The sequence below is a fragment of the Wickerhamiella sorbophila genome (assembly GCF_002251995.1).
Source record: "Wickerhamiella sorbophila strain DS02 chromosome Unknown contig1, whole genome shotgun sequence".
NCBI classification, from domain to species: domain Eukaryota; kingdom Fungi; phylum Ascomycota; class Dipodascomycetes; order Dipodascales; family Trichomonascaceae; genus Wickerhamiella; species Wickerhamiella sorbophila.
Genome location: NW_020193984.1, coordinates 2,583,841 through 2,595,969, shown reverse-complemented (window position 1 = coordinate 2,595,969; position 12,129 = coordinate 2,583,841). Strand labels below are relative to the sequence as shown.

Below are 12,129 nucleotides of genomic sequence, written 5' to 3'. Positions count from 1 at the left end.
TTTTTCTAACTTTGCTAGATGGAAGCCAACATCAATAAATAACCAATTCGAAAAAGTCTTAATGACATCCCTCTCTTTTTGCGAACTTAGGAAAGAGGCTCTGCCGCAGTAGACAGGCGATTTAAATGCAGGTAAACATCGGTTCCGTAGCCCTCCATTGAGATCAATTTGAGATCGCCACCGAAGTAGCGGGCATATAGTCGTGACACGGGAAGACCGTAGCCATATCCGGCCATGGGGGCCTTGAAATCGCTGTGGGACACGTCGGGCTCAAGGCTGGGGGTTTCTTTGGCAGTTGTATACATGTAGGTCCACACCTTGTCGCTGGCACGGCGGGGAATACCACCTCCCTCATCGGTGATTTTGATAGCAATGTCTTCGTCACCTTGGGCGATGATGACCTTTACTGGGGGGTATTCATCGGCGTCGACGCCATAGGACTCGACGACTGCGCGCAGCGAGTTCTTAACGATTTCGAAGATCATATGGGACAGATGGCCGGGAACATACATGAAGTTGATGTTCTCGGCATTCGAATGCAAAAGAACTTTTGGTGCTTCGTAGAGGCCGTACCAATCTTCGCAAATGAACCGGGCGTTGTCAATAGCCGCCTGGGCAATTTCTTTGACGTTGGTATTGGTACAAATGATTCCCACATAGTCGTCACGAATGCCCCGGTCCATATTAATCGCAATATGCTGGCCAATAAGCATTCGAATACCGATACGGCTCATGTAGAACCTGTCCAGGAACCCCTGCAAAACGTCGTCATCTGGTTGGTAGAATTTGGAGGATTTCCATTCAAGTACGCCTTGGGCCATAGTGGATACAACGCCGTCATGCCGTGCTTTGATTCGTTGAAGTGCGTGCGAAACAACCCGATTATATCTCTGGACCTCGGGCGGCCATTGGATATCATCCTCGACGGTTGCAAAGTACTGTCTGGTGGCCTGCGATCTGATGCGGTTCACATTCGGATTATAAACATCGTCCTGCTCACCAAGAGGACTTTGCTCGGCCTGAATTCCTAGTCCACTTTTTGGCCGCGTATTTCCGACCGGTACGACGAGCTTGGCCCGTTTCGACGGGTTGTAGAGCTTCTTGCGCACGCTGTCAGACAGCTGAGGCAAAGGAATCGACGTTAACTCATCAAAAGACTGTGCGTACCACTCCTTGACCCTATTTATAGACGGCATATCGCTCAAGTGAAGCGGCAACGACTCCAGCTCTTTGACACGGTGCGCAAGCCGAATAGGCAGCTCCTCGACGATAAACTGCGACGCCCTGAACAGAGTGCCGTCCGAAGGGTACCCACCAAACTGAACCATCTGTTGAAGACTCACTCCAGTGGCCGGAAAGTGCGAATAGTGGCTGATTTTCTCCGTCAAAGCAGGGGTCTCGCGCCACCCGGCGCCAGACGTGGTGCTATCCGCAGGGGGAGTATATGGTGAAGTGTGATTGTATCTACGCCAGCGCGTGCATCTACTAGGTCGTATCAGGACTCTGAGCGACAGCATATGTGAATATCTCTCACGCAAAAGATGGGAATCCGGGGTATGGGAGTCGTGGGCAAGGGGGATTAACAAAAGCTACATTTAGTCATTACTGGGGTGCTCAAGGGGCAATTGGGAACCTGGGACTGGGGTCGGCTGTACCGAGAAAAGCCGCATTGCTGACTAAGAACGGGTGGCTGCCTGCTAGGACATTTTGGCTCTTGCTGCACCTGCTGGCTTAGTCAAACTTCCTTATTGGAAAAGTCAGCGTTCTTTCGTCTTGGGTTGCATCTTGCGTGAGCCGGTGTGACGAAACCGTACCCCGTTTCTCAAACGGTAGCTAGTAACGATTGAAACAAGGTTATGAGACACATATGGACGTTTCACGACATTTTTGCGACAGGTCGGTGCTTAAATGTTAAATATACCTGATGCAGTAGAAGTCAGGCACCTTTGCTCATTTATCTAATCATAGATCGCTTAGCACAAGCGAGGTGGCTTAATTACCGGGCTATCTCACCGAGGGGAGCGATTGCGTTTGCTTGCCTCAACAGCGCCTCGGCTCCCCACATGCGAACTGATAGCCTCAGGCAGGACTCAGAAGAGGTTAGTACTAGACAGGTCACTGTTTTGAGAACCGCCCCTGTCCTCTTTGCAAAAGCAAAGATGGGCATGATGGACGGATTATTCATTCACTATCTGTCAAAAAGCATAGATTTGCTGGTTCGGACTACTCTCCCAAGTCTACGGAGTAGTCACATGGTACCCATATCTACCCCGCTTCGCCTGCTGCCGTCTGGAGAATGAGAGCAAGAAGCTCTCTTTGCTAAATCTAGGCTGAAATACAATACAACATAAAGCGATATTTTCCTATGGTACTCCGTCATGTTCGCGCTCAAAAGCGAGACAGAAACATATTTAAAAGTTTAGATTGCACACTGCAGGAATCACTATGTAAGCACCTGCAAGCACTCCGACTTATAGAATACGAGTTGATTTAATGCGAAGCCGTGGATGGACAAAAATCATTGCTTAAATAGACTATAAGGTGTAAAAAGACAAAAAAAAACTAATCTAGTAACATGTAGGTTGTTGTGTTTGACTTTGTGGTCAAGTGATAGGAACAGTGTTTGGATGGACTATAGCAGACGGTCCAGCATTGCCAAGTACTCGGGTAAACAAGGCGCAAGATAATAATAAAGCCAATAAAAAAAATAGAGCGAGTGGTAGTGAGTTATTCCAGCGGTGGTCTCGGACATGAAAACCGGCGATATGTTGGCTCACTACGATGTTTCCAGGCGCGGTCTGTGCAACGCTCAAATCGATTCATGCGTTCATTGGGAGGATAAGAGGCGGTCTCGTGCTTGCTACTACGGCTATTGCTTCCCTCTTGAACGTGTACACATATGGTCATTTGATGTGGTATTTTGGTTTGTATGGTATGGAATAATTTCCGATGGGAGCGAGTATTTAAATCTGATGTTTATGCACAACAATATCAAGCGCACCCGAACCCTTGCAGAGCAGCCGCTGCAGAGAACCAGTGCTCTAACGTATTTTTGAGAGTAATAATGTGGTCACTGAATCACGCAGTTTGCATCAGAGGCGAGTCTAAGCTTTGTGTCCCTTTAGATGATAGTCTACTAAATACCCGGTGTCGTCCTAATCGCCTATTCCGTTATCTCTTGCCAAGAATAGGTCTTGGTGGAAGATCAACCGAGAATCATACACTTACATGCATCACCCCTACCCCAAAAGAACATGCGCAGTATTTTCTTGCGCGCAGCTGATTAAGGTCACATAGCCCAAGCCCCGCATGCTCTATCACAAGGGCTTTATACCTTTGTTCTTGAATTAAGCTGGGCCATAATTCAAAGTGTGGTCGCGGGTTGCGGCATTCTCATATTCCCACCGTTCTAGCCGATCGGATAATCTCAACAGTTGTGCTGACCGTAGCACATTGCAGCACGATCTGTAGCCTAAGTTCACCGGGCTGCTTGAGGGTGTCGTTCTTGTGGGACTAAAAAACTTTGTCATCTATGTGTTGATTAGTATTACAGGCGGCGTACCACTTTACTGAGAGGGATTAATTTATCGCATTATGAGCATTTGGAGCCCATATTATTTCGAAAAGATTTGAAGTGGTCATGCTGGCGTTTAGCACTAGCGGTTTGTATGCGTTACTGCAATGATATCATTCTTAAAGCTTTATCCTTCCGTAGTAAGCGTTATTAACAGGGTCTTTAGTGTAAGCGTGATGCGAGTTGTCCAAAGCGGCCTGGCTCCAACCTTCTTTAGGTGATACTCCGGTTTATTCGATATGTTCATTGAAAATAATCCATTCTATCTTTCATCAGTTTCTCGCAAGTATATATCTATATTTTCCGCGCAATTTGACAAGCGGAACTGAGCTGGACAGCTGCTTGGTACAAACTTTGATAATACGAGTTCCTTCAAAGAAAATTCATAGCACCAACAGACATATCCTTGGCAAACTTGAACTGAGACCAGTTCAAAAATCTATTCAAGCTGGATTGAGGCAAAATGCCGAAAAGCTATGCCCTGGCTGTGGTATAATTACTTTTGGTAGGATCTAACATGACATTTACTCCACATCGGCTGTAGCATGGTGCATGCACGCTGCTTAAATGTGCAGATGCCCGGATGCATCTTCGCCGAAGCATTAATTCGAAATCAGGATGCTTCACTCGATTAATCAGACACACTACTTGAACTAGTGCTTATTTTAAAGGCTCTATGACCACCTCAGCTGTTAAAGAGGTGAACCTCGATTTATATCCCCATGGCATTTCAACATAACCAACTTGCTCCTGCTTGATCAGACATGGATCGGCAGGGTTGCCAGCCACTCCAGATACTTGCTTCTTGCCTTTGTAGTTGCTGGCATCAGCTCAACGTAACTCGCTCGCCTACGCCAGTAGAAGAAGTTCCCGGTGGCATCTCACCATCTCTATCAGACACAAATTGGTCATAAATATGCTTAAGTTTAAGCACCTCTTTGGCAGAGATGGACGGCTTTGTCTGCTGCAGTGACTTCTCAAGATGTTCTGTGGTTAGGATCACAGGGTCCCCCGCTTTGGCCACTGAACTGGTCTGGGGTGCAATAGCCGCCTGACTATCTGCGGAGTTCAGCAAAAAACTCCGAACAGTTTCCACGTCACGCCGACCATTGAGCTGAAATAGTTCTAACTCTTGATTCGTTTTCTCTGTAGATAGACCCTGTTCACCTTTCGTATCAAGTCTCTCATGAATGGCGTCCAAGTATGCATTATACATTAACGCCTGCAAGTCAGCACCAGAAAACCCTTCGGTTCTTGCTGCAATAGCCGAGAGGTCGACATCCGGAGCTAGAGACATTTTTGCTTTTGCAGTAGCCATGATCTGCTCTCGGTCAGAGGCGTTTGGCATGTCGCACAGTAGCGACTTATCCAGTCTGCCTGGACGCAACAACGCAGAATCAATAAGATCCGGCCGTGACGTGGCTGCCAGCACATAAACACCGTCCAAACCCTCGGCGCCATCCATTTGTGTAAGCATCTGGTTCACAACCCGGTCTGTTACACCAGTGGAGTCGTGACCACGCTTCGGGGCAATTGAATCGAACTCGTCAAAAAATAAAACACACGGCTTTGCAGCTTGAGCACGATCAAATAGATCTCGAACAGACTGTTCGGATGCACCAATGTACTTGTTGAGAATTTCCGGTCCTTTTACGGTGATGAAATTCAACCCACATTGGGCCGCTACAGCACTAGCCATCAACGTTTTACCACATCCAGGATAGCCATATAGTAAAAGACCTGACCGTAAACGTAACGGACAGTTGGCAAAAATAGGTGCATATTTAGTCGGCCACTCAAGCGTCTCCAAAATGACACGCTTGACTTCTTCAAGACCACCAATTTCAGACCAGGTAGCATTACCCTTTTCGAGCTTGACACCACGAAGGCTTGCTGGAGTATAATCTGAAGCCGCTGCTTTGAAATTGTCGGTACTCACGGTCATTTCATTGCTTTCAATAGCCAATGTTGAAATAACCCGCTCGCCAAGAACCCAAAGATCTCCGGGTTGGTAACCTTCAGTTTCTCCAACAACATCTAGAATATCAAACTCATCGTTACCGGTGATTTCTAGTGCCGCCATGACCTCAGTCAACACAGCTTCACGCACAGTTTTGTCCGGTGACCTCAAGTGAATGAGCTCCTCAAACACGTGGGAAGATGTCAGAGACGAATGGAGTGCTTCTTTAGCTTGTGCGGTGGCCAATAAAGTCACAGGACGAGACGAAAGAATTTCATGAGCCAAGCCGTTGAAGATCTCAGCCAGCTGCACGGTGCGACTGGAATCACTGTGCTCCAATTCGGCCGGGATGAGCTTGTCAAGATCGTCAATGACTACCAATGCAGGACTATGCCAAGCAGCTTCAAGAAATACCCGACGCAGCGCCTCCTTGACGGTTGGTACAGGCTTTTCCATTAAAGCACCCACGTCAAAACGTAGTGGTCTAATGAGCTGCTCCTCTAATTTCCGGCAAACATAGTCAACCACAGAGGACTTGCCGCATCCGCGCGAGCCATAGACCAACGTTCCTGTGCCACCAACAATAGCATCTTCGATTTCTGTGAGCAATGAATCTCTGCCAACGACCGCACGTGCAGGTTTTACGATAACGCTGTCAGGCAGTGGCATCACGGAGGACTCAGCGAGTACCTGCTCACTGCCCAGCTTGATCCCCTTGATATCTCCATATTCAAATGGAGCTTCAAAAATACCACCTTGAGGAAGAATATCCGGCACGGGTGGCACCACGAGCCCATTGCCAGCATACGACAGATCGAGCGTTTCATATAACTTTTCGCTAATATTTTTTTTTTCCTCATCTGCAGATTTGCCTGCCTTGAGGCTGTTCATGGCACTACTGGTTGTGTAGGGATGCAAAGTCAAGGTGCCCGAGTCCAGAGTGGGAGCTGAAGATATCTGTAGTAGTGTACTAACCACACCTGGAACCCCAAGAGCACAAGAAAGACCATAAGACATGGATACAAAGTCTGCATGTACCAACTCAGCCAAGACAGTTTTCGCAGGGGTAACAATACTCGGGTCTTTTGGTGAGGAGGGCTCAGGAGCAGCTGCCGAGAGTGACGGCTGGATGACCGAAACAGATACGTGCGAAACACCACCAAAGCGCTTAGTATCTGCACAGAGCTGTAATTTACGAGTAGCTGGTGCATTGGCGAAAGGAAATGAGGCGGCACGAAGCACGACGGTTTCTGGCTTATGGGCAGGGGCTGAACCGTTTTGTTTTGTTTGCCCAGACGGTGCGGTCTGATCTCCATTTTTCGGCTTTAGTTTAGGCGCAATAACCACTTCTGTGTTTTCTGTAATGGCAACAAAAACCTCTCTCGCGGCATGAGGAAGGTCTGGAATAGTGTGGGTCACCTTGAGGGCTGCAATAGCCGTGGCAGTAGGATACACAGTGATGTTACACGACGGCGAAACAACTCGTACTTGGTTGATCATTACATCTTCAAGCAGACCAGCGTGGGTTTCGACTATATCCCAGTCGGCTGGTGTCAACGGCTCGAGAAATACCCTTTCGGCCAGCTGCCCATCCTTGACAGTGGTAACAGAAATAGACACATTGGCACCGTGGGGAAGGCCGATATTCTGAGCAAACGTCGGATCTATTTCCAGAGTTTTATCGTCTCGTGAAGCCATACCAGACCACCCCACGAAGTTAGGTCTCCGCACATGGTTTTGGGTTCCCTTAAAGTCCACTTGTACCACGATCTTCTGCACTGGCGTGTCTGAATTAGCCAGCGTATTCGCCAGCTGTGTAGGTAGATTCACAAAGTTCGTGCGCGAGGGCACGTACACTACTCTGGCTACGGTCATAGTAGTGTGGGGTAAGATAGACGGATTCCAATATGTCATCATCCGATGCCGGTGAACTGAAGCGTTTTGCCGAGGGAGGGGAATTTCAGCAACGGTTTAGCTATCTGGTGCAAAAATTTAGGCAATTCCGGAAACCATGAAAACCCAATCCATCTTTCTTGGGACTAGGGCTGAAAGTGGAGTTTGTTCTTATCTGCAATTGATCCGTCGTCGCGGCAGGCTGTGCGTTTGTCATGTCCCTGCCTCTGGATTTGATCTCGGTGCTTCTGGGATGGGCCTACGTGGTCTGTTGGGGTGTTTCACTCTATCCACCAGTTCTTTTACACCGCCGAATGAAGTCGGTTGAAGGAATGTCTATTGACTTTGCCTTCTTGAACTTCTTCGGCTGCTTGGCCTACATGCTGTCGGTTGGAATGCTAAGGTACTCAACAACCGTGCGGCTGGAATACCAGTTGAGACACAAAAACCCGCCGCTTGTGCGATTCAACGATGTGGTGTACGGAGTCCACAGTTTGGTGCTTGTGGCCGCAGTGCTGTTCCAGTTCTATTGTTCCGGATATCGGCGGTCGTCTGGACAGCACATTTCACGCGGTGTCAAGGTGTTTTCGCTAGTCATGGTTATGGCCGGCTGTGCACTATTGTTACATGCTTGGGAAATCTCCACAACGCGTCGACACTACGAACTGGTTGATGTTGCAAATATATTTGGCACTGTCAAAATCTGGCTGAGCGCTGTGAAATATATCCCACAGGTTCTGTACAACTACAAGCGCAAGTCCACACGCGGGTTCTCAAAAACAACTCCAATTCTGGACGTTCTCGGTGCCTACTTTTCCGTTGCCCAGCTGGCTCTGGATGCATACTTGGCAGGTGACATCACAGATATGTACAAGCATCCGGTCAAGCTGCTGCTGTCGATAGTAACACTGGTCTTTTCACTAGCTTTTCTTATCCAGCACAGCATCTATCGCGAACGGACTATTCCGTTCCATCACGAGAAAAACTACGAGGCAGAGATTTAGAGTTTCACGGATTTGAGTGAATTTCTAGCCTTTTTTTCCTCCGCAAACCATCCTAGTCTACGAACTTATTCATTTTAAATATTCTAACTTATCCCCCGCTCCACCATTCGCTCTCAGTAACATCAGCCACCCGCAACCTTTGTCAACTAAATTGCCAAAACAATTTAGGGTGCGGTAAAATCTCCCAACCCCCCACCTACTGGAGCTAGGGAAACCCTCGACCGCCCAGACAATTTGCCAACATAACCAATCCCAGTGTCGAAAGCTTTTGACGCCTGGTGTGATGCGCGGAGAATGACCAGACAAGGGCCTAGCAATATCTTCCCGTATCCGGGCAAAGCGAAAAAAATCTACCCTGACTATTTTCCCTGGAATGCCAATGACAGTATTCCTCCGACCACAGACGAGATCCAGAAGGGCCTTGCGCCTCATTCAGTGATCAAAAATGAGTACGCTTCATGCGGGGGGCCTAATTCAATGGTGCCTTTGCTAAAACATTGGACTGCGCTCCCGGCAATTTCCTATTTTCTTACCAGCAGTATGCATGTTAGAGAAGCATCCCGCCGCATCCACACACCCTCGACGTTCAAACCACCGCCAAGGGTCATTCTAACCGATCAAAAGCGTGAGTTGTGGCTTCGTGATTTGAGCAATCCCAAAGTTTCCCTGAGAAAGCTTGCTAGAACAATCCCGCATGGCATTTCGGGCGGTAAGCTTCTAGATGAGATCTTTAGACACAGAGTCCCTGTTCTGCGGGCGCTGTGGTTCATAAGATGCGTTGGTGCAAACGATTTCCGCACCATAAAGCGCAAGGCTGGCCCCACAAGCTCGGTCGCTGGTGTTGAAGATACCTGGATGCGATCTTGGACTCAAGAAGTCCTTGATCACTTGGAGGCCACAATTGAACTTTATGATCCAGAGGATTTCCGGGAATGGCAATTAAAAATATCATACCTTGCTAGACTTTTGGCAAACATGTTTTATGAAGAGCTACTTCACCGCCAAACTTTACTGGATTGGCTACTCACTGCGCTGGCCAGTGGCCCCAACCAATGGCTGCCAGTCGTGCTTTTGCTTGTGAGTGTCTTTTGGTTACCTCTGACTCAACCTGCTCTGGTTCAGCGGCTGGTCCGCTCGTTCGTTGCTCGCTACGAGCAGCTCAGTGATGTTCGAGGAGTCCAGGGCCCACTCAACAACCAATTCGTGCGCTTGTTCAAGTCGCGGCCCGAAGCATTTATCATGCCCGAACATTGGCCTTCTATTGCCCGTTATTTAACTCAAGTCGTTGCCCCATCTTCAGTGCAGGCAATCGCCAAGCGCAATGCGAGATTCACTATCCAGACCCCCGTTGATGTCCCCCCAGCATGGGCAACCACCATAAGCATTGCTAGCTCGCTTGATACTTTTGGCCTGCCATACCCTGTCAGCCACCTGTGTCACGAGCTTAGGACCCGAGTATCATCTTCCGAGTTGGCCGAAGCCGTTTTCCAGTGGACGTTACGTCGTGGAGGCTCCAGAGCTCTTGTTCTTTGTATAGCTATCTGCCGACACCTTCGATCAGGCGGAGCTAACCTCCAAGAAGTTTTCATCAACGAGCTGCTGGCCAGTGCTGGCGAATATAGCGAGACTGTGGTGATCAACCTTATCACTGAATGCTACAGGGCCAGAGTGTTTACGTTTGAAGTTTATTTCCGCAGACTCATGGGATCCGGGGCTCTGTACCGTGATAGTGCTTCGAGGCAATGGCACCACAAGATTCTCAACAATCTTCCGTTCTCATTGATGCCGCGCCATCTTCATTCTCAGAGCCGTATGCTTTTGCGCAAACACAGCCACCCCAATGATCGTGATATCGTTCGCCCTTTGGTAGAAGCAGTTGCTGATCGACTCGATACTACCTTGCCCCCGTTGGTGTTGTCTGATTTGACCAAAAACCAACAAATTTTGTTTTGCCAAGGGGTCTTTGAAGCAGCGGCTGCTCGTACACCACCGACTCTAGATCAACTCAAACTGGCCGTATCCGCAGTCGCGCCTCATTGTATTATGGGTGTTTACAAGCTAGCAAGACTTGCATGGCGGACCACAAAGTCTGCAGAAGTGGCCAAATACTGCATTTTCCTGTTCAAACAGAATTTGTTTGAATGCGTTTGCCTGGGTGTGCTGGATAATTTGGTGGAGGGTGTACTCGATGTTCTCAAAGAGCCTCATATTGCCCATTTGGACATTGCAGAACTATTAAGTTTCTTGCAATGCCTTCGTGATGTTAGCACCCACTCTTACGCCCTCCAGCGTTTAGACAATAATATACGCCTTTTTGATGAGCAGGATTCTACATTGTCCCCAGAGGAAACCCAGCCTCTTAGTCTTGAAGCTCAAGTTTCCCAGGCCATGGATCGTAAAGACGTGGCACTGTTGGCGGAATTGCGAGAGCATGATGAAACCCTGGTCCAGACGCTTATCCCCAAATGGATAGCCCAAGTCCGCAATGATCGTCTCCTACTGATTAAATGTGTCATTTACGGTTGTGTGACATATTCTGAGCTCGATGAAGCTTTAAACTATGACGACGATACAATGTTTTTTTTGGCGCTCAAGCCTGCAGTGCGAATGAATCTTCTAGCAGACGAACTCGAGAGAGTGTACCACTGTCGTAAGCTGTATTATTCCACCGCGCCGAAAGAGCGCCTGCTGCGCCTTCAAGAACGGTACCCCATCGACGAGGTTGCTCAGATGCAGAGAACTTTATCCATGTACCCTGCCTTGTCGTTGACAAGGTTACCGTCTGACCTCATTGCTGAATTGCCGATCAAGTACCCTAACTTGGTTAAGCTTTACTCGAAGGGAGTCGCCTTTGATTTGGCGGGTGGAACGGTTGTTGAACGTTTTATCAAGACAGTACAGGCCTCCAATCCTTTTACGTTTCATTTTTGTCGCAGTGCTCTGGCTATTGTGTTTGCCGGTTTAAGTGCCAAAGAGATTGCCCAAGTTGTTTTGGACGCTATCAGAGATGGAACAGACCTGGCTCCCTGTGCTTCGAGCCTCTTCAATCAGTTTAGTGCTGAAGTGAAAGCTGAGTTACTCGCCGCATGCGAACAAGAGTTTCTGACAGCGCCACTGCAACGGAACAGTCTACCTAGTCTGGCCACTATTGTGGACTCTGTGGCGCTGTATGCTCGTGAGACTCCCCAGTCCCCTCCCCCTGATGTATCAGATTGTATTGCTGCCGTTGTGGACATGGCGAGCGCTGCGGATGCGGTCGTTGACGACGTTCTTCGGGCCATCTCGTTGCTGGTAAAATTGACCCTTATTCACACCCGTGATGCATCGCTTGACTACGCAGTTAGCCAATGCAAAGTTGTGGCCGGGCTGATTGAACTGAACCATCTACCGCTAATCTGTGCAAGCGTAGAGGCTTCTCAGCTCGTGTCTGACGCCCTATATATTCTTCAGACCGACCACAGCACCGTGCTAAAATTTTCTGACACCATGCAAGAGACTGCTCCTCTCGAAGGCTTGATGATGTACTCTCGAAGCAGCGATATTTATACACCGCTTAACGTCTGGCCCTTTGATCTCATTGAAGACGCAAATCCAACCATCGGCATGAACGACTTGGCCCTGGATCTTGCGCGTTTCGAAACTTATATCGAGATCAAAGACCCCTCATGATTTTTATTTAACGATGTACGATATAGTTC

The 12,129-nt window shown here is 48.4% G+C and overlaps 4 protein-coding genes across 4 annotated transcripts; 2 read left to right on the top strand and 2 right to left on the bottom strand.

Moving 5' to 3' along the window:
* Nucleotides 1-86: 86 nt before the first annotated feature.
* On the bottom strand, nt 87-1,517 carry B9G98_01614 ([Pyruvate dehydrogenase (acetyl-transferring)] kinase, mitochondrial; the record flags this gene model as incomplete). The annotated part of the gene is made up of 1 exon (XM_024808172.1): nt 87-1,517. One exon carries the CDS (start codon nt 1,515-1,517, stop codon nt 87-89), a length of 1,431 nt encoding a protein of 476 aa, XP_024663940.1.
* Nucleotides 1,518-4,400: 2,883 nt separating this feature from the next.
* B9G98_01613 (Peroxisome biosynthesis protein PAS1) lies at nt 4,401-7,409 on the bottom strand (the record flags this gene model as incomplete). Its single annotated transcript, XM_024808171.1, has 1 exon — nt 4,401-7,409. The coding sequence occupies one exon, from the start codon at nt 7,407-7,409 to the stop codon at nt 4,401-4,403; it is 3,009 nt and encodes a 1,002-aa protein (XP_024663939.1).
* A 233-nt stretch (nt 7,410-7,642) lies between these two features.
* B9G98_01612 (Cystinosin) lies at nt 7,643-8,431 on the top strand (the record flags this gene model as incomplete). Its single annotated transcript, XM_024808170.1, has 1 exon — nt 7,643-8,431. One exon carries the CDS (start codon nt 7,643-7,645, stop codon nt 8,429-8,431), a length of 789 nt encoding a protein of 262 aa, XP_024663938.1.
* A 294-nt stretch (nt 8,432-8,725) lies between these two features.
* Nucleotides 8,726-12,100, top strand: B9G98_01611 (Mediator of RNA polymerase II transcription subunit 12; the record flags this gene model as incomplete). Its single annotated transcript, XM_024808169.1, has 1 exon — nt 8,726-12,100. One exon carries the CDS (start codon nt 8,726-8,728, stop codon nt 12,098-12,100), a length of 3,375 nt encoding a protein of 1,124 aa, XP_024663937.1.
* Nucleotides 12,101-12,129: the final 29 nt, after the last annotated feature.